Source organism: Mobula hypostoma, chromosome 18, assembly GCF_963921235.1.
Source record: "Mobula hypostoma chromosome 18, sMobHyp1.1, whole genome shotgun sequence".
Classification (NCBI taxonomy): domain Eukaryota; kingdom Metazoa; phylum Chordata; class Chondrichthyes; order Myliobatiformes; family Myliobatidae; genus Mobula; species Mobula hypostoma.
In genome coordinates this window covers 14,315,556-14,335,929 of record NC_086114.1, presented here as the reverse complement: position 1 = coordinate 14,335,929, position 20,374 = coordinate 14,315,556, and the positions used below count along the sequence as shown (strand labels likewise).

At 38.6% G+C, this 20,374-nt stretch overlaps 1 protein-coding gene across 2 annotated transcripts in view; it reads left to right on the top strand.

Annotated features, from left to right (window-relative positions):
- LOC134358351 (sorbitol dehydrogenase-like) overlaps window positions 1–20,374 on the top strand; it is a 58,094-nt gene that overhangs the window by 11,403 nt on the left and 26,317 nt on the right. For both annotated transcript variants that reach the window (XM_063070477.1, XM_063070476.1), the window contains exons 3-5: window positions 6,100–6,133; window positions 9,488–9,652; window positions 14,742–14,901. In XM_063070477.1, coding sequence (XP_062926547.1) covers window positions 6,100–6,133; window positions 9,488–9,652; window positions 14,742–14,901 — 359 coding nt within the window. The remainder of the gene's footprint in view (window positions 1–6,099; window positions 6,134–9,487; window positions 9,653–14,741; window positions 14,902–20,374) is intronic.

The following is a 20,374-nucleotide window of genomic DNA, read 5'->3' as shown; positions in this document are numbered from 1 at the left end:
GAGTTAACCATAATGTAAACTCATGAGATCGGAAGAGGAATAAACATTCAGAGCGGAACCGGAAATCACGACACTGCAGACATCTTTGTAGTACTAAATCAGCCCAATAGAAAAAACTAATAAAGAAGAAAAAATAGACCCCCCACCCTCCACCCCTGAAAGCCCCGAACTAAGCCAAAGAAGGCTGAAAAAAGAACAAAGAACTAACACTAAATCTAACCCCATTTCGCAGGAGGCAACTCTAGAAATATATACGTTAAAAAGAAAACCCCCCACCGAAATCCAATAAGAAAAATGAAACACTACTATAATAATCCACATATTGTGATTTCTAAAATAATTGAGAAAAAAAGATAAGCGCCGACACATATGATTAATCAATTACAAACAAAAATAATTGGAAATGGCGCTTCAAAAAAAAGAGGAATTATGGGAAGAAGAAACCTAAGAAAATGGCATACACAGAAAGAACAAAGGAAATTATGAGAAAAGGGAAACAAACCGCCATTTTAATTGTACAAAACCAAAAATAAAGAAACTGTTCCTCTTGTTACATAACCGGCAACAATGAATATCAATCAAGACAGGTTATATAAAAACAACCAAACATTTATTAAACATGGATAAACGATAAGAAAAAAAACAAACGAAAACTTTAACCGGAAGTTAACCGATATGCAGCCGTTCACCAACTCGTCACACGGCACTGATTCTTAAAGCGTTAAATGCAAAAACAGTTCTTAAAGCGATAAAGTCAAATATAGTTCTTAAAGCGATAAATTCGAAAGTCCAACAGATTTATACGTTCAATTGGGAGAGACTTCTCTGGAGAAGGATTTCTTCATAGACGTGACTTTCCTGCTAGTTCTGTCCACAGAATTCATGTAGCGGTAAATAAACAGTTTAAAACAACTGACCTTAAGTTCTTTTAGAGAGAGAGCAAACCTTTGCATGAACTTTTTGCTCTTTTTGGCAAGAGTTATCCTTGATGCAGGTCGCTACTCCTCCAACAAAGACTCAATAAGGTCGATCCTTTATTAAACTGCCAAACGATCCTGACTTCTCTCGATCCTTCAGTCCTGTACTTCGGTAAATTCTTCACTCTCCCTTCTACTGTTGGAATTGAGTAAATCAGCACATCTAGCCAAAAATTTCCAGTCCAATAATAGTGTATTTTGCAATAGAACGCAATACTCCATTTTAAAAATGAAACTGCGTCACAAAAACAAACATACAACAGAAATGGAGACACAGCACGTCCTACCTGGAAATCTACAAACTAAAAACCTACTGCGTCATCTGGGTTCTTCCCTTATATACCCATGGTGCACATGTCATCACGTGACCTCACATTGGCAGAAAAATCATATCGGGTGACCTCCAAGAGACCATTACATCATCCTCACAAAAAAAACACAAATCTCCTTGAGCATGTAACACTCCATACAGTCAAAATTTACCATCAAATCATTGATGACAATGTCAGAAATCAAATAGTTAAAAATTAACTAGTTAAAGAAAAGTAAAATCATCCACGTGAGAAATAAACTTTAGATGAATTATGAAAAATACCTACACTACTAACCGAAGATGAAAATCTTGAACTTATAAAAGACCTTCTTCATACGTAATTGAAGCTTTTTTTTTTGAAAAAAAAGCACCTGAAAAACAGAGCCGATGCTGAGAGCGCAAAACATTAATTAAAGCATGGTATCCGTAGCAGATGGGTAGTGCTCATCCATAAAACTTTGAGCCACACCTGTGGAATGGAAGACACGACGAGATCCCTCCAAAAGAGAAATTCTTAGACGTGCAGGGTACAATAAGGCCAGTCTGAGATTTTTCTGACTTCAAAGGTTTAAAAGCCAGCCGCGCCTTCATCACTTCGGGACCGTAGTCTTCAACCAAACGGAATAAATGTTGTCGATATTTGATCATACCTTGCTGGCGGGCAATATGGCTAAGTTGTTCTTTAACGCTAACATAATGGAACCGGAGAATAACTGCCCTCGGTCTAGATTTGGCGGATACCGATTTTGGACACGGTATACAGTGGGTGCGGTTGAGCAATGGAAGATTGTTGGGAAGTACAGAACTAAACGCTTCCTTTAAAAGTTGAGAAAAGAATAATGAAGGGTCTCCTTCCTCGACATCCTCGGGGAGACCAATTACAGGTTCCCCCTGCCATCCGAAGGTAGAGCGTTCCTATGAAACGGTTCGTAAGCCGGAATGTCGTAAAGCGAAGAAGCAATTACCATTTATTTATATGGGAAAATTTTGTGAGCGTTTGCAGACCCAAAAATAACCTACCAAATCATGCCAAATAACACATAAAACCTAAAATAACAGTAACATATAGTAAAGCAGGAATGATATAATAAATACACAGCTTATATAAAGTAGAAATACTTTTCCACAATCATTGCCTGAACTGTTCTCTGTAACGAAAATCTCACGCAACGCTTTTGGTAAAAACACAGCGCAAGTGCTCTCCAGTAACCTTTAAGCTATGAAGCTGCCAAATCATACCAAATAACACGTAAAAATACGCAGCCTATATAAAGTAGAAATAATGTATGTACAGTGTAGTATCACTTACGGGAATTGGGAAGACAGCGCAGAGCACACTGATGATGGTGTGTTAGGCTGAGTCGTCGGAGGTTGGGGTGGTGCAGTTACCTCCACCCTCTAGGCAGCGAACCAATACAGATCTGCGAAGCATGCAGGGGTACAGCGGTAGCCGGGAGGCACACAGCACATCTTTAAGAAAAAAGCCGAAATAAACATGCTAATTAATTAGGTGCCGCCCGGCACATAAATGTCGGCCCAGATCAGAGCCGATTGCCGATTGCATCGCCTCTGATCTGGGCTGACAATTACGTGCTGGGCGGCACCTAAATAATTAGCATGTTTATTTCGCCTTTTTTCTTAAAGATGTGCTGTGTGCCTCCCGGCAACCGCTGCATTCTCCGCGAATCGATATCTGTCCGCGGCCTGGGGGTTGGGGTGGTGGGACACTGGGATGTCATCTCATTGTCGTCTGTTTCCATTAGGGCAGGCAGCTTATCTTCTATCTCCGCCTGCCTCGATGTCGAAGGTCGCGGTTCGTCGGCTGATGTGGAAGGCTTGAAAAACGACAGTATGTTTGACTGCTGAGCCTCGTGCATTTTTCTATCATGCAGTTCTTTGTAAGGACTCAAACCATCTTGCAAATATGCCCTAAACTAACGTACCCTTTCAAAATTAAAGTCGTACTTTATCATTACTCATTCGGTTTTGATTGTTATCCTTTCCTCTTCCAATTGCATCAGCTCTTCATCTATCAGTTCTTGGTCATGGGATGCCAAAACCTTTTCAACATCATCTTCGTCAACTTCCACAAGCCAAACTCACTTTGTCCTTACTTTGTTCACCATGATCAAAACGCTTAATTATGTCTAGTTTTACGCTAAGTGTAACACCCTTACGAGCTCTTTCAGGCTTTTCCGATATCTTAGAATTCATCTTGCAAACGGCTACTCACAGGCACATGTTTAAGCAATGTCGGCAAGAATGCCGTTCCGAATCCGGAGGAGAGCGGCTGCTCGGGACACGCGCTGCTTTTCTCGCGCGCTGCCTTTTTTCGTAACAGCGAAAACACCTTCTGTTAGCGAAAACAGGGAACTAATGTAGGTCTTTAGTAACTATGAGGTTTCGTAAAGCGAATGTTTGAAAAGCGGGGGACACCTGTATACGTAAATTCTGTATTCTAGATTGATTTTCAAGATCGATAATCTTGGATTTAAAATGTTCCAGTTGTTTAGTAGTCGAAGTTAAATTCTGCTCCAATTTCTCTATTTTTAAATCTCTCTTCTGAGGTTCCGTATCTAGTTCAGTAATTTTACTTCGATGTTGCTTAACTTCACAATCCAGCGATTTCAGAGAGTCCATGATTGACTTTAAGTCTTCTTTAAAACTTTGACGTTGTTGTTCAAACTTTTCATCTAAAAGCTTCATCAAATTCTCATAAGATAGCTCCATTTGCTTAGGATCACCTTTTCTTTTTCCTCCATTCCCGTCGGAATCCTTCCCGTCTTTCGTTTTGGATCTTGTACTTATATCTTTGCTCATTTCTTCAGATTTCACAGTTACAGTTCAAGAGAAGATCAGTACAATAAAATAAATCTTCTAGTGTAGGTAAAAATTAGTTAAGTAAGGGAGATCATAAGTTAAAAAAAGGTAACGGGAATGGAGCAAAGCCAAAGACAACTTCTCTCCATGAGCGCTCCCTGGAGAATCCGAACTTAGAGACAATTCTTAACAGACCTTACTCAAACACAGTCTTAAGCTGGTAGTTCAAAGAGTCTAAGTGAATTATGAAATAAATGAGAGGAGAGACTTCCTGAACCAGCGATAAAGAAAAGACGAAACTGCTGACGCAGATCCCAGCCGAGAAATGTCTTGTCCGAAGAAAACACGAAAAATAAGATTTCACACAGTAACTGACCTTTCACAGGAGTTGGTCAACACACAACACCCGAGACCATGCAGGGGTTAACCAAAAGTGTGTGCCACAGTACCCGTATGGACCATACCAAATGTCAGTCACATTCAAGATACACAGAACACCGTTGATTTCTTGGGTTCGTACAAAGCTGGCAAATTCTTCACTCTCGCTCTCTCTCTTTTCTCGATTACATAACCACCAACTGTGACTCCCCAACAAAACAACTATGCAACAAACTGCGGTCCCCCTTTTTTATCGATTGGAACATGACATCACATCACATCATCCCACTATCATGACCGTTACATCATGCTAATATCATAAGACAATTACATCATGCTCACGAGACAGGTAACAATACAAAGGATTATATTAGCATATTTAAAGTTGTAAATTTGTTAAGCTTGATGCTGAAGAAGTTTCTAATCATAAACTAGGTTCTGCAACTTCCAGTATTCCAGAATTGATACAACATGAATGCTGGTTCTGCAAAGTTCAAAGTAGATTTATTATCGTACAAATATGTCACCATATACTACATTAAGATTCACTTTCTTGCAAACATTCACACTAGAAAAATGGAATGCAATAGAATCAATGAAAAACTACATTCACAAAGACTGATAAGTGACCAATGTGCAAAAGAAGACAGACTGTGCAAATACAAAAAACACATAATAACAATAAATAACTAAGCAAATAAATAATACTAAGAACATGAATTGTAGAATCCTTGAAAATGAGTCCATAGGTAGTGATCAGTTCAGTGTTAAAGTGAGTGAAGTTGTCCACACTGGTTCAGGAGTCTGAAGGGCAGTAAGCTGTTCCTGAACCTGGTGGTGTGCAAACCTTTGTGGCAGGGAATGGTAGAGCATTGTTTGCTGTTATGAGTCTTCACCTGTAGTCCTACCTTGTTCCAAATGGGAGTTTCAGAAAATAATGTCCCATTTGGAGTTGTTAAGGAATTAATCACTTTACTGGAAATTACATTAGACGTTGAATCCTTTGTAGCAATTATAATGCAAGAAATGGAGCTGGAAAATGATAGCTCTTGTTAAAAGCCTGTCAAGGCACAATGGAAAGGGTGGTCTCGTATGCAACTGCTATTTCCTTACAACACATCAGGCCTTTCCAACTTTCAGACAAATCCTATTAATCCATTTTCCCAACTATTTCCCCGTAACTAATTCTCTCCTACATGCCTACCACTCAACTGCACTAGAGGTAATTTATAGTAGTTTACCAGTTAGAATTTCTTTGGGATATGGGATGAAACTGGAGCACACGGGGGAAACCCATATGTTTTCACAGGAAGAAATGACAGACAACACATAGTCCAGAGAGCAGGATTGAACTCAGATCACCACAACTGTAATTGCAAGATCATTAAATACAAATGAATGATAACAGTCATTTAAGTTAGTTCATAATCCAATAGCTGCTGATCACAATATGCAGGCCGTTCTTGAATGGCTCTAATAATCCAGGTATCATGTATTCCTGCTTGTCATTCCATTTTATTTGTAAGTTGGAATCTTCATATTTTATTATTTGAGACAACTGTGATGGCTCTAATCTCTCAAATACATTCTCCATTTTCTCTATGTTCTCAGGAATATCGACCAATTCCAGAACCAGGTCCTAATGGTAAGTCTTTCATGCCTTAATAACTCATGTTTATTTTCATAACTGGCACTGTAACTTAAAATAGCAGAAAATATTGGACTGTAATGTCAAATCCCAGTTTGTCAAATAATTAATTCTAAATTTAAAAAAAAGCTGCTAAATCTGAAATTAATATTGAAAACACTAGAGCAGTGGTCCCCAACCTCTGGGTCGCGGACTGATACATTGCCGCGAAGCATGCAGGGGCGCAGCGGTAGCTGGGATTCACCCATCACATCTTTAAGAAAAAAGCTGAAATAAACAAGCTGATTAATTAGGTGCTGCCCAGCATGTAAATATCGGCCCAAGTCCGAGGCGACGCAATCAGCAATCGCCTCTGATCTGGGCCGACATTTACGTACCAGGCGGCACCTAATTAATTAACTTGTTTATTTCGGCTTTTTTCTTAAAGATGTGCTGGGTGCGTTCCAGCCACCGCTGCACCCCTGCGTTCTTCGCGGCAGTGTATCGGTCCGCGGCCCGGAGGTTGGGAACCACTGCACTAGAGATATTCAGCAGACCAATTAACAGCTATGTAGTGGCAAGCAAGGTATAGTGTTAAAAATTGATACCTCTCTATCATCTGTATTATCATCCAGTTGTTGTGAAAATGTCAATAACCTTTATCCACTTGTGCCACCTGACTAGCTGAACATTTCCAGTATTTTCCTTTTTTAAGTCCAATTGCATCTCAATTAATTGAATGCTGACAATTTTACCATTTTTGTGGTAAATTTTTAAAATTGTTTATTGAGAAACTTAAGAGTAGCTTTTGTCTCTTTTATAAACAACTGTATTTTATGAATAGCAGGAACAAAATTACTTCCTAAGAAGGAAACTTGACAAGTTCTATATTTTTGTATTTCTGAACATGTTAAATTTATAAAAAAAAATAAAATTTAACTTTCATTTATGTAATGAATGAAAGGATCTTGTTATATAATAAAGATACTGTTATAAATTTGTATCAACCATGAACACCTTCTATGAGTCACTTTATTGACTTAATAACATGGTGATATGATCAAAGTTTGCATGTGTCCTTTGCACCTGTTCTTCAGACTTCTTGATTTGATGCATACATTATTAAGATGATTTATTTCTGAGATATAAATAAGGGCTGGTGATTAAATCTTTAACTCAAACTTGCCTTTGCACAGCAATGGAAAAATTAGTCATATAAGGAATATATTAAGCTACCCTATATACTGTTTACTTAACTCGAAATCAAATTATTTCTAATTATTTTTGTCTGAAGACCAATCTTTTCACAGCTTTTGCTGCCTATCTCATGGGTTTGAAGAGTTTCCATCTGACTTCCTGTGTCTCTGTCGACCAGAACAGATGCCAAGCCTTTTCAACAAACGAACAAGATTGACCTTTATTTGTGCAGGACCTTTAATTTGCATGATACAAAATTTTACACCAAGTGACACAAGGAGACAATGAGATAGATAACCAAAAGCTTAGGCATAGGTAGGTTTTAAGGAGTGGATTAAAGGCGGAAATAAAGGCAAAAATGCAAAGAGGTTATGAAGGAGTTCTATATCTTATACAACTGAAAACATGGCTAATAGCAGTAGTGCAATTCGACTGGTTTTGGAAGAGGTCAGACTACCTGGATATTTACATGGGTAAAAGTGATAGAGTGGAGCAAAACTATAGGGATTTGAATTTTAAAGGACTTTTGTAATCAATGTATTGCTTTACAATGCAGTAGTTAGTAATTATAGGTGAATGAGACGTAGGGCACAGCAGCAGAATTTTGAATGTCACAAAATTTAGAAAGAATAAAGCTGATAGAAATGGATTGGACTAGTGATGCCTAGAGGTATACAAGCATTAGGATTCAAGTTATGCATCAGATGAATCAATACAGGGACAGAGCTGGGAGAAGCTATGGCCATGGGGGCATCGATATGTGCTCATGGGTGCCAAAGTAGCTTAGCTGCTTGTGCAATGCTATTACACCTTGGGTGTTAAAGTCTGGAGTTCAATTTCAACGTCATATGTAAAAAGTCTACATGGCTTCCCCACGGAATGCATGGGTTTTCTCATGATGCTCTGGTTTCCTTCCACAGTCCAAAGCCATACCGATTAATACACTAATTGGTCATGGTAAATTGTCCTGTGATTAGGCTGGGATTAAATTACATGTTGACGGGGTACACTGCTCATAGGGCTGGAAGGGCCTATTCTGTGCTGAGTCTCAATAAATAAATAAATAATCTCTTAATATATACAAAGTAAATTTATTATCAAAGTATATATACATCACCATATACAATCTTGAGATTCGTTGCGGGCATATACAGTAAATTCAAGAAACACAATAGTATCAATGAAAGACTATACCCAACAGGATGGGCAAACAACCAATGTGCAGAAGACAGCAAACTGTGCAAATACAAAAGAAAAAAAACAATAAATATTGAAAACATGAGATGGAGTTCTTTAAAGTGATATTTCAGCAATGTTGCAACTGCCGTGTTCAGATACCTGGGTGAGGACTGGGGAACAGCTTCCGATGGAGAGAAAAGACTGGTTTCAAATTTCCCAATATGTCAAACAAACAGGCTGAGTCCTGATGATTGGTCCTGGCCTGAAACGCTGACTGTTTATTTCTTTCCATGGATGCTACCTGATCTGTCTTCCTCCACTTTGTATATGTTAAATAGGCTAATAACTTCAAATCAGTGAAGAGGCCAGAAGTATTGGTGAAGTATAGTTAAATATAACCAGCTTACTTGTGGAAACTGACGTTATGTTTTCTGACAGTTTTGCTGAGGAACAACAAAGATCCTTTGGAAGCAGGGCTTGTAGAGGTAACTGCCAGGAGACTAGAGAGGTTAGGATAAAGGTGAATGGACCCAAGTAAGTGTTTTCTAGCCCACCTGGACATCAGTTTGCAAAGGTGTTGTCCTGTGTCTAAAAAGTTAACTGAAATGATGAAGAATGGATAGCCTATGTCACGAGCACAAAAGGTGCCATTATGACATTGATAAGAGATGTTTCGGTTCTATGGCAGGATTGCAAACCTGATCGGATGTGAATTAATGATCCTGTTCAAAGGTGAGTTGGTGTAATTTGTTTTTTTATTTACAGCTTGTGTTTGCAACAACAACATTTTTTCAGTCTTGTTTTATTGTATTATGACAGAGCTTTTAGTTTTAACCTTGTATGGATGTTCTCTCCTCATAATCCAACATTAAAGTTCTTTGTTTTGACAAATTATTTCTTTGGAGTCACCAAGTCTTTCTGGAATATAATCGGTGTCCACTTTAAGATACACTATTGCAATGATTTTAATTTTTGATAATTACATGGTCCTTTCAGAAGTCTTGCTGAAGATGCATTCCGTTGGGATTTGTGGCTCTGATGTCCATTATTGGCAAAATGGAAGAATTGGAGATTATGTTGTGAGAAAACCTATGGTACTTGGGCATGAGGGCTCAGGAACAGTATTTAAAGTGGGACCTGGAGTACAACATCTCAAACCAGGTCAGTCACCAATCCAATAAGTTTTATTATGCCACAGTAGATGCCAATGTGTGACATGGATTTGTGTGAAGGAATTTGAAGGGGAAAATTGTAACCTTTAATAATGCGTGCTAATTTGCTGAGAGCTTAAAGGTACCTGCATTATGCAGGCTATGAAAGAGAAATAAGTTCTTGTTTCAAGAAGTGTATCATGTCACAAATTATGGAGTGAACCGTCATTATGCCAATCCCATTTCCTCTCTGCAGATCTCATCTATTGAACTTGAACCTGCTGCCATAGGCAATCATCACTGCTAGGTCTCTGGTCTCTGACTATTGGTCAGTGAATGCTCTTCAAGTATAGACACGAAGGCAGTCAATCGTGATAATTCCAACAATGAATATGCCAACAAAAGGGCTCCTATATATGTAAAAAAAAACTGAAATTGGCTTTCTCAAACTTGGAACACAGAGACAAATTTAAATTTTGGTCACCCTACTATAGGAAGGATTGTCATTAAGCTGAATAGGTGCAGAAGAGGACATTGCTGGGACTTGATGGACTGAGTCATGGAGAGAGGTTGATCAGGTTGAGATATTTTACATTGGAGTATAGGATACTGAGGGGTGATCTATAGGCTGACTGCTCACAATCCTTATCATGGAGTTGGAAAATCATTAAATACAGAGCATGGGTTTAAGGTGAGTGGGGAGGGATTTAATAGGAACATCAGAAGCACCTAGAGAGTGGCCAGTATATATAATGAGCTACCAGAGAAAGTGGTTGAGACAGGAGTAGTTGAGGCATGTGTTGGACAGTTACATGGATTGGAAAGGTTTACAGTGATATGGACCAGATGTGGCAAAATAGGACTAGTTTAGATAGGAAACTTGGACCCGTTGGACCAAAGGGCTCGTTTCCATACTGTAAGACGGTAAGATGTAGGAGCAGAGTTAGGCTATTCGGCCCATCGTGTCTGCTCCGCCATTTCATTGTAGCTGATCCAATTTTCCTCTCAGCCCCAATCTCCTGCATTCTTCCGGTGTCCCTTCACAGAATTCCACAGATTCACCACTCTCTAGCTAAAGAAATTCTTCCTTATCTGCTTTCTAAAAGGTTGCTCCTCTATTCTGAGGTTGTGTCCTCTGGTCTTAGACTCTTCCTCGATAGGAAACATCCTCTTCACATCCACTTTATCAAAGCCTTTCACCATTCGATAGGTTTTAATGAGTTCACCCCTCATTCTTCTGAATTGTAGTGAATACAGGCCCAAAGCCATCAAATGCTCTTCATATGACAAGCCATTCAATCATTTTCATGAACTTCCTCATATCAATCCTCATAGAGGGATCAGAAGTGGAGAGAGTGAGCAGTTTCAACTTCCAGAGTGTCAAGATCTCTGAGGATATAACCTGGTCCCAACATATTGATGAAATTATAAAGAAGGCAAGCCAGTGGCAATGCTTTGTTAGGAGTTTGAAGAGATTTGATATGTCAACAAATACACTCAAAAACTTCTATAGATATACTGTGGAGAACATTCTGACGGGCTGCATCACTGTCTGTATGGGAGGTGCTACTGCACAGGACTGAAAGAAGCTGCAGAGGATTGTAAATTTAGTCAGCTCCATCTTGGGTACTAGCCAACAAAGTACCCAGGACATGTTCTGAAAGGCAGTGTCCATTATTAAGGACCTCCAGCACCCAGGGCATGCCCTTTTCTCACTGTTACCATCAGGTAGGAGGTACAGAAGCCTGAAGGCACACACTCAGTGATTCAGGAACAGCTTCTTCCTCTTTGACATCCGATTCCTAAATGGACATTGAACCCTTGGACACTACCTCACTTTTTTTAATATATAGTATTTCTGGTTTTTGCATGTTTTTAATCTATTCAATATATGTATACTGTACAAAGTATACTGAATAAGATTTATTTATTTATTATTTTTTTCTGTATTATGTATTGCATTGAACTGCTGCTACTAAGTTAACAAATTTCACGTCACATGCCGGTGATAATAAATCTGATTCTGATTCCGTTGAGCTCGCTCCGGTTTCAGCGCATCCTCCCTAAGATAAGAGGACCAAACCTGCTCATAATATTCCAAGTGAGGCCTCACCGTTACTTTATAAAGTCTCAACACTATATCCTTGCTTTTATGTTCCGGTTCTCTTGAAATTAATGATAACATTGCATTTGCCTTCCTCACCTCAGACTCCACCTGCAAATTAACCTTTTAAGGAATCCTGCACAAGGCCTCCCATGTCCCTTTGCACCTCAGTTTTTTTGTATTTTCTCTCTATTCAGAAAATAGTCAACCCTTTTATTTCTTCTACTAAAGTGCATGACTGTACACTTCCTGACACTGTATTCCATCTGCCATTTCTTCACCCATTCTCTTAATCTGGCTTGGTCCTTCTGTAGCCTCTCTACTTCCTCAAAGCTACCCAGCCCCCCACCTATCTTCATATCACCTGTAAGCTTTACAACAAAGCCATCAATTCTACCATCCAAATCATTGACATATAACATAAAAAGAATTGGTCCCAACGCAGACCCTGTGGAGCACCATTAGTCACTAGCAGCCAGCCAGAATAAGGCTCCCTTTATTCCCACTCTTTGCCTCCTGCCAATCAGCTACTGCTTTATCCATCCTAGAATCTTTCCTGTAATACCATGGGCTCTTACCTTGTTAAGCAGTTTCATGTGTGACATCTTGTCAAACACCTTCTGAAAATCCAAGTATACAACATCAACCAATTATCCTTTGTCTATCCTGCTTGTTATTTTTTCAAAGAATTTCAACAGATTTGTCAAGCAAGATTTTCCCTTGAGGAAACCATGCTGTCTATGGCCTATTTTGTCATGTGCCTCTCAGTACCTGAGACATCATCCTTAATAATTGATTCCAACATCTTTCCAGCCACTGAGGTCAGACTAACTGGCTTATAGTTTCCTTCATTCTGCCTCTCCCTTCTTGAATAGTGGAGTGACATTTCCAATTTTCCATTGTTCCGGAACCATTCTAGAATCTAATGATTCTGGAAAGATCATTACTAATGCATCCATGATTTCTTCAGCCACCTGTTTCAGAACTCTGGGATGTATACCATCTGGTCCAGGTGACTTATCTACCTTCAGACCTTTCAGTTTCACAAGAACCTTCTTTCTAGTTATGGTAACGTCACACTCTTTATGCCCCCTGACACCTGGAACTTCTACCATACTGCTAGTGTTTTACAGAGTGAAGACTGATGTAAAATATTTACTCAGTTCGTCAGCCATTTCATGGTGCTGCATTACTATCTGTCCAGCATTGTTTTCCAGCGGTCTGATATCCATTCTCGCCTCTCTTTTACACTTTAAGTATCTGAAGAAACTTTTGGTATCCTCTTTAATATTATTGGCTGGCTTACTTTCATATTCCAGCTTTACCTTCTTAATGACTTTTTAAAGTTGCTTTCTGTTGGTTTTTAAAAGATTCCTAATCTTCTAACTTCCTACTAATTTTTGCCCTATTTTGTGCCCTCTTTTTGACTTTTATGTTGGCTTTGACTTCGCTTGTTAGCCATGGTTGTGTCATCTTTCCTTTAGAATACTTCTTCCTCTTTGGGATGTATATATCCTGTGCCTTCCAAATTGCTTCCAGCCATTGCTACTCTGCCGTCATCCCTGCCAGTGTTCTTTTCAAATCAATTCTGGCCAACTTCTCTCTCATGCCTCTGTAATTCCCTTTACTCCAATGTAATACTGATACATCTGACTTTCATTTCTTCTCAGATTTCAAGGTATATTCAATCATATCACTTGCCCTTAAGGGTTCTTTGACCTTAAGCTCTTTAATCAATTCTGGTTCATTGCACAATACCCAATCCAGAATAGCTGATCATCTAGTGGGCTCAACCACGAGCTGATCTGAAAAGCCATCTCGTAGGCACTTTAGAAACTACCCGTCCTGTAATCCAGCACCAATCTGATTTTTCCCAATGTACTTGCATATTGAAGTACCCCATGACTATTGTAACATTGCCCTTTTGCCATGAATTTTCTATCTCCCATTGTAATTTATAGACCAGATTCTTACTACTGTTTGGGGGTTTGTATACAACTCCCACTGGGGTCTTTTTACCCTTGTAGTTTCTTGGCTCTATCCACAAAGATTCAGCATCTTTTGACTCTGTGTGACCTCCTTCTAATGATTTGAATTAATTTTTTTTTACCGACAGAGCAACGCTGACCCCTCTGCCTTCCTGACTATCCTTTCGATACAATGTACATCTTCGGGCATTAAGTTCCCAGCTAGAATCTTTCAGCCATGTTTCAGTAATGCCTACAATATCATACCTGCCAATCTGCAACTGTGCAGCAAGTTCATCTACCTTATTCCATATACTGCACGCATTCAGCTACAACACGTTCAGTATTCATCCTTTTCGAATTTGTCACACCTCTATGTCCTCATGCAATGCTTCTGTCATCCGCTTCCCTGAGTAGCTATAGTAGGTTGCAGTGCTGTGAGTGTCTGCTCCACGCAGTAGGCTGTAAATGCGCAAGCACCTTAATTATCCGGTTTGCTAGTGAGGTAGACCTGCAGATTTTAGTGTTCATTATAATTTTTTCGATCATACAGAAGACGAACAGGACGAGAAATTTTAGAGTTAATTAGAGCCAGACAGTTCACCACAACCATATGCACTATCATCTTGGGGGAGAAAAGATCAGATTGTTTTCTGAATCAAGTAGATACTTTCTAAGATAGGCTAGCCCATGAATGTCTATTGCCCTTGATTTAGTGGGTACAGTTTATCTGAAAATGAGAGGAACTATCCCTTTATAATATGTAGCACGTATTTTAATGTACATTAATAATAACTGATGAAGGGTCTCGGCATGAAACATCAACTGTTTATGCCTTTCTATAGATGCTCTCTAACCTGCTGAGTTCCTCCAGCATTTTGTATGTGTTACTCTGGATTTCCAGCATCTACAGAAATGATTTTGTCCATGTCATCCACAAACATAATTTGTCCAAGTGTATCATCCACACAGTATATCCTTATACTGATATGTTTATATTATGTGACCCAACATTTTCTCTGTTGCAGGTGACAGAGTTGCCATTGAACCAGGGTTCCCCAGAGAAAATGATGAGCATTGCAGAGCTGGGCGCTACAATCTCTCACCAACAATTTTCTTCTGTGCTACTCCACCTGATAATGGAAACCTTTGTCAATACCATGCACACAATGCCAACTATTGTTATAAGTAAGTCATCAGAATATCAACTTGTGTTGAGAAATGTCCCTGGCAGTTTCACTTAAGGCATTATGTTATGGATGATTAATACTGTGTATTTATGATGGTAGAATGATTGACCATTTCCATGTCTGAAAATTGCTGCAGTTTTTTTTATATTACACTGGACAACAAAGATTTTGCTTCCTGAAAACTTTTGGGTGTACCTTAGGATTTTGGGCTGCCGATCATGAAAATCACTATGAAATTCCCCTATCACGCACCTTTTAAAAATCCCCTACATGTATTATTTTAATTCATAATTCAAGTCAGAATAACTGATGCAAAGATTAAGGACAAAAAGGCGTGGAAGGCATTCAAGTATGTTGTCAAAAGTTTTCTTGGCAACTACAGAGCAGCAAACTACGTGCAGCTGGTTGACACATGCTTCAAGCATACAAAACCATGAGGTGCATGTCTTTAAAGATTTATTTTCTACATTCCCATTTAGACTTCTTCCCTGCAAATCTTGGTGCTGTCAGTGACAAGCACAGTAACGACATTGTGGTTATGGAGAAACGGCATCAGGGCAACTGGAATCCATCAGTGCTGGCTGATTATTGTTTTTTTTTAAACATCTCTTTATTGCTTTTACAGAATGAAAAGAAAACACATTAAATCATCCATAGGTTTGAAAGTACAACAAAGTTAAAAGGAAAAAATAAAATACATAAGAAATCAAAAGAAAAAAAAACACACGAAAAAGCAAACACCCCGCCATTTAAAAAAAAGCAGTCAATTCAGTTCGTTACTTTCATCATCCTGAATATTATTCTCCAGAAACTTGTAGAAATGTCCCAAATTTCCCAAGTTTGTTTTTTGTAATGTAGCTTATCTTTTCTAGAGCAAGAAGTTATTCCTTTTAGCCATTGTGAGAGTCCACTGGTTGTTGGTTTCTTCCATGAATATGCTATACAGCATTTAGCTTCCAAAAAACAAATATTAAGCAGAGAGCTTACATTTTTTGGAGGTTACAAAGTCCTTTGGATAAATATTCAGAATACATAATTTAGGATCAAAGGCATCTTTTTTCCAATAATCTGACTAATCAAATCCAGCACCTTCTTCCAAAAGCAGATTATCTGGGGGCATTCCCACGTGTCTGGAATGTTGGGGTTAAAGTGATGCAACCTGACTGGAGTAATGTACTGTCTCGTTATCCATTCGTATTGTAGTAATTTAGAATGAGTGTTCACTGATTGAGTTTGAGCTAAGGAACACTTTCTGACAGATTCTTATGCAAATCAGTTCTCCATGCTTGTAGTATGTTGTTTGATGACTCTGCATTTACTTGCAAACAAATTGTATAATACAGACACATGTCCCCTAGCTTCAGGTAATTTCAGAGTGTTGTCTTCTAGGCTAGGTAAAGGAGGGAGCTTCAAACTGTAACCTTTCCTGGACATAGTAAAACTTCGCAACTGAAGGTATTTTAGAAAGTGTTTTGTTGGAATTCCATATGTGGCCTTGATTTCTTCAAATGACATAAATGTATTGCCATTATAAAGATCAGACACCTTAGCTATGCCTCGGGTCAACCAAGTTTTAAAACCAGGGTCTGCTCTGCCGGGCCGGAAGCTATCATTACCAAAGATAGGAGTAAACTGGGGTAATTGTGATGTCTCTCCCAAATACGCAAAAGCATCATGCCAAACCATTATTGTATTTTTTAAGAAAGGATTTTTAGTTTGTTTGACCGTTTTTTCTTATCTGCTGAATACATATGTAGTTCTAGAGGGATATTGATCGACTGGGATTCCATTGACACCCAAGTAGGGCTCTATTTCGGGCCGCACAGAAACACCATATAAGATTTGGTAGCTGTAAGCCGCCTCTATCATACGGCAGATATAACAGGGAAAGCCTGAGTCTTGGACGTCTATTATTCCAGATAAAATTAGAAATTTTTTTTTAATAAAAGAAAGATGATGGAGGAGAAAGTGGGATAGATTGGAAAAGGTACAGGAACTTAGGTAAAATTGACATTTTTAGAATGTTTATACATCCAATCAAAGATATGGGCAATTTCGTCCATCTGTTTTATAAGTTGAATAACTGAGAGTGTGAGAGGCTTATAATTAGTTGGGATAATTTTATCAATAGTAGGAGTAATTTTAACACCCAAATAAGTAAAACCCTGTTCTGACACCATAAATGGAGTTTGAAGTGGGGGATTGAGTCTCTCATCTTTATCCATGAATAATATTGTAGATTTGTTGTTGTTTATTTTATAGCCTGCAAAAGTACCAGAAGTACTTATCAGGTCAATTAAGGCAGGTAATGTTTGTTTCAAGTTGGAGCAAAACAAAATTACGTCATCCGTGTGCAGGGCTATGTGATGCTCTTCCTATAGTTATTCCTGCTATGTTAGCATGTTTTCAGATTGCTCTAGCAAGTGGCTCAATGGCCAGAATAAACAGGAGGGGAGATAGGGGACAGCCCTGTCTTGTTCCCCGTTGGAGTTTAAAAGGTGCCGAAAAGAGCCCATTAGTTAAAATTTCAGCCTGTAGGTTAGAATAAAGAAGCTGTATCCACCTTAGAAATTTTCCCCCTATACCAAATCTTTCCAAAACTTTAAATAGATATTGCCATTGCACTCTCTCAAAGGCTTTCTCGGCATCCAATGACAGAATAGTGCTATCAGAGCTTCCAGACTTTTCATAAAGTATATTAAGCACTCTTCAAATGTTGTGGAAGCCCTGCCTTCCCTTAACAAATCCATTTTGGTCAGAGTGGACCATTTTTGGCAAGAGTGGCTCCAGCCTCCTAGCTAATACCTTACAGAGAATTTTGAGATCATTGTTCAGAAGTGAGATTGGCCTATAAGATCCACATAGGGACAGTGGTTTTCCAGGTTTTACCAGTAGTGTAATTACTGCCATATTAAAAGAGGGGGGAAGGGATCCAGTGCCAAATGACTCCTGATACATATCATGCAGAGGTGGTATTAATTTAGTCGTAAAGATTTTAAATATTTCAATCGGAATTCCATCAGGCCCAGGAGTTTTCCTTCCCTTAATGTTAGTTATAGCTTAAGACATTTCTTTAGCCTCTAAGTTAAACTCCAGCATGGTCAAGGACGTTTCATCCAGGGGTGTAAATTTAAAAAAAAATTTTTTTTTTTTTGCTCAACATAACAAAACTTTCAATTTACAGATACATTTACATTTACATTTCTTCCCCTCACAGATATCAGCTATCAGAACACTTCCATCAATATATAGACATCATTCCTACATCCTATACAAAAGCCCTTATTAGTACGCCAGACAGGTTTACATCTACATACTGCAGAAAAGGTTGCCATGTTTTATGAAAACTATTTGTTTTTGAGTGTACCACACATGTCAAAAAGTCCAAAGGAATGTATTCCATGATTAATTTACACCAACCAAAATGTCCAGGGGCCTTATTGGATATCCAACAAAGTAAAAATACCAGCAACTTTGATGTGTGTTGCTTGAATTTCCAGCATCTGCAGAATTCCTGTTGTTTTAAGTAAAATGTTCTTCCTTGCACAAAAAGTCAGGACGTTAAAAAGTTTTTTCTGAGTGCATTAATAATATGACTGCTGGGTAAGCCTAAGAGAAAAGACACTGGGTCGAGTTCAAGCTCCATCTTCAGAATCTTTTCCATTTCTCCCAAAATATCACTCCAGTATGCCTGAAGTTTGGGACAAGGCTGAAAACAGTGGGTGAAAGTTCCAGTATTTACTTCACATTTAGAATACATTGAGGGGTGTAAATTCTAACAAGTCGGGAAATTCCTTTTGTATTTGTGGAGCTGAATCTGAATATTCTGAGTTATACAGATTTTGGAAAAATCTCAAAATGGTATTGTTTACTTCTTTTGGGTCATCAGTTGTCACCCCTTCATCTGATTGTATGGAGTTTATTGCCTATCTGTTTGGTGCGCCAGGCCAAGAGTTTACTAGCCTTTTCACCTTGCTCAAAATAGGATTGCTTCAGTCTCATCAAACTTTTTGTTGCCTTATTAATAGACAATACATTATATTTAGCTCTCAGTTTGTTAAGTTTTGCAAATAGCTGCTGAGAAGGATTTTGAAATATTTCAGATTCAGTCTCTTTTATTTTTTCAAGCTGTTCTATTTCCAATCTAAAAGATTTATGTTTAAAGCTGGTAAAGCTAATCATCTGACCTCTTAGAAAGGCTATAAAGGCTTCCCACCTTACAGCAGCAGATGTCTGGTCCGTATTATTTCCAAAATAGTAGTCTATCTGTTCTCCAATAAGCTCTATAAATCCTGGGTCCTTACGCCAAATCGTTTGAAGCTGCAACCTTGGGAGTAATGTAAAGTGTTAGGCAGGTTGAAAATAAATGAAACTGGGGTGTGATCTGAAATTATTATGCTATCGTACCAGCAGCTTATAATTGTGGATTTTAAAGTAGCTGAAACTAGGTAATAATCTATTCTGGAAAAGGTCTGGCAAGTGCTAGAATAGCAGGAAAAAAGTTAGTTTATCTGGGTACTTCCTTCTCCACACATCAACTGAATTAAAGTCTTTAGCACATTGTAATAACTTTCTTCTTGTCTGATGGTGAGAGGTATCTATCCCACTAGATCTGTCTATTTTCAGGTTGAAGTGCACAATTAAAATCACCACCTACAATAAGATGGCCTGGCAGAGCAGCTAATGATAAAAACAGATGTCTGAAAAAAGCTGGATTGTCAACGTTTGTCCCATACACATTAACCAAATTAAACCTGATTGAGAAAATTTTGCATTGAATAATAAGGTATCTGCCTGATTGGTCTTCAGTAACATTAACAAGGTGGAAAGGCACCAACTTATGTATAAGGGTAATTACTCCCCCCCCCCCCACCCACGAGTGTGAGCTGAAAGAAGCTGAAAAAACCTGTCTCGGCCATCTCTTCCTTACTCTAACTATATCCTCAGGGGTTAAATGGGTCTCCTGCAGAAAAACTATTTTAGCTTTTAACTGTCTTATCCTACTCATGACTTGCTTTAACTTGACAAGTTTATTTAATCCTCTTACATTCCAAGAGGTAAACCTGAAGTTTGCAGGGCATAGGCTATTAGTTATAATTTCAATCATGTTGAGCTGAATTGATTTAGAATGACTGCTAACTGAGATTACAACGTAACAAAAAAAGATGAGTAAAAACCAGTAAATAGTAGCTAGAACATTGTAAACGTAACTAAGTGTACTTCCCAAATTGAAATACACCCACCCACCCCACGATGAACACCTTCTGACGGCCCTGAAAGAGGGCCTAATTATGGAGCTTAACTGGTTCTCCCGTGCCGTCGTCATGGTGAGGAACAGCATGGCCAACAGCCAGAGCAGAGCCCCAACGTTATCAGTAGTAGAGAATATTACAACCAAATTATGCCAAGAGTTTTTATCAAATTTAACCTGGTCGTAGTTACAGTGCCACTGAAGATAATGGGAAACGATG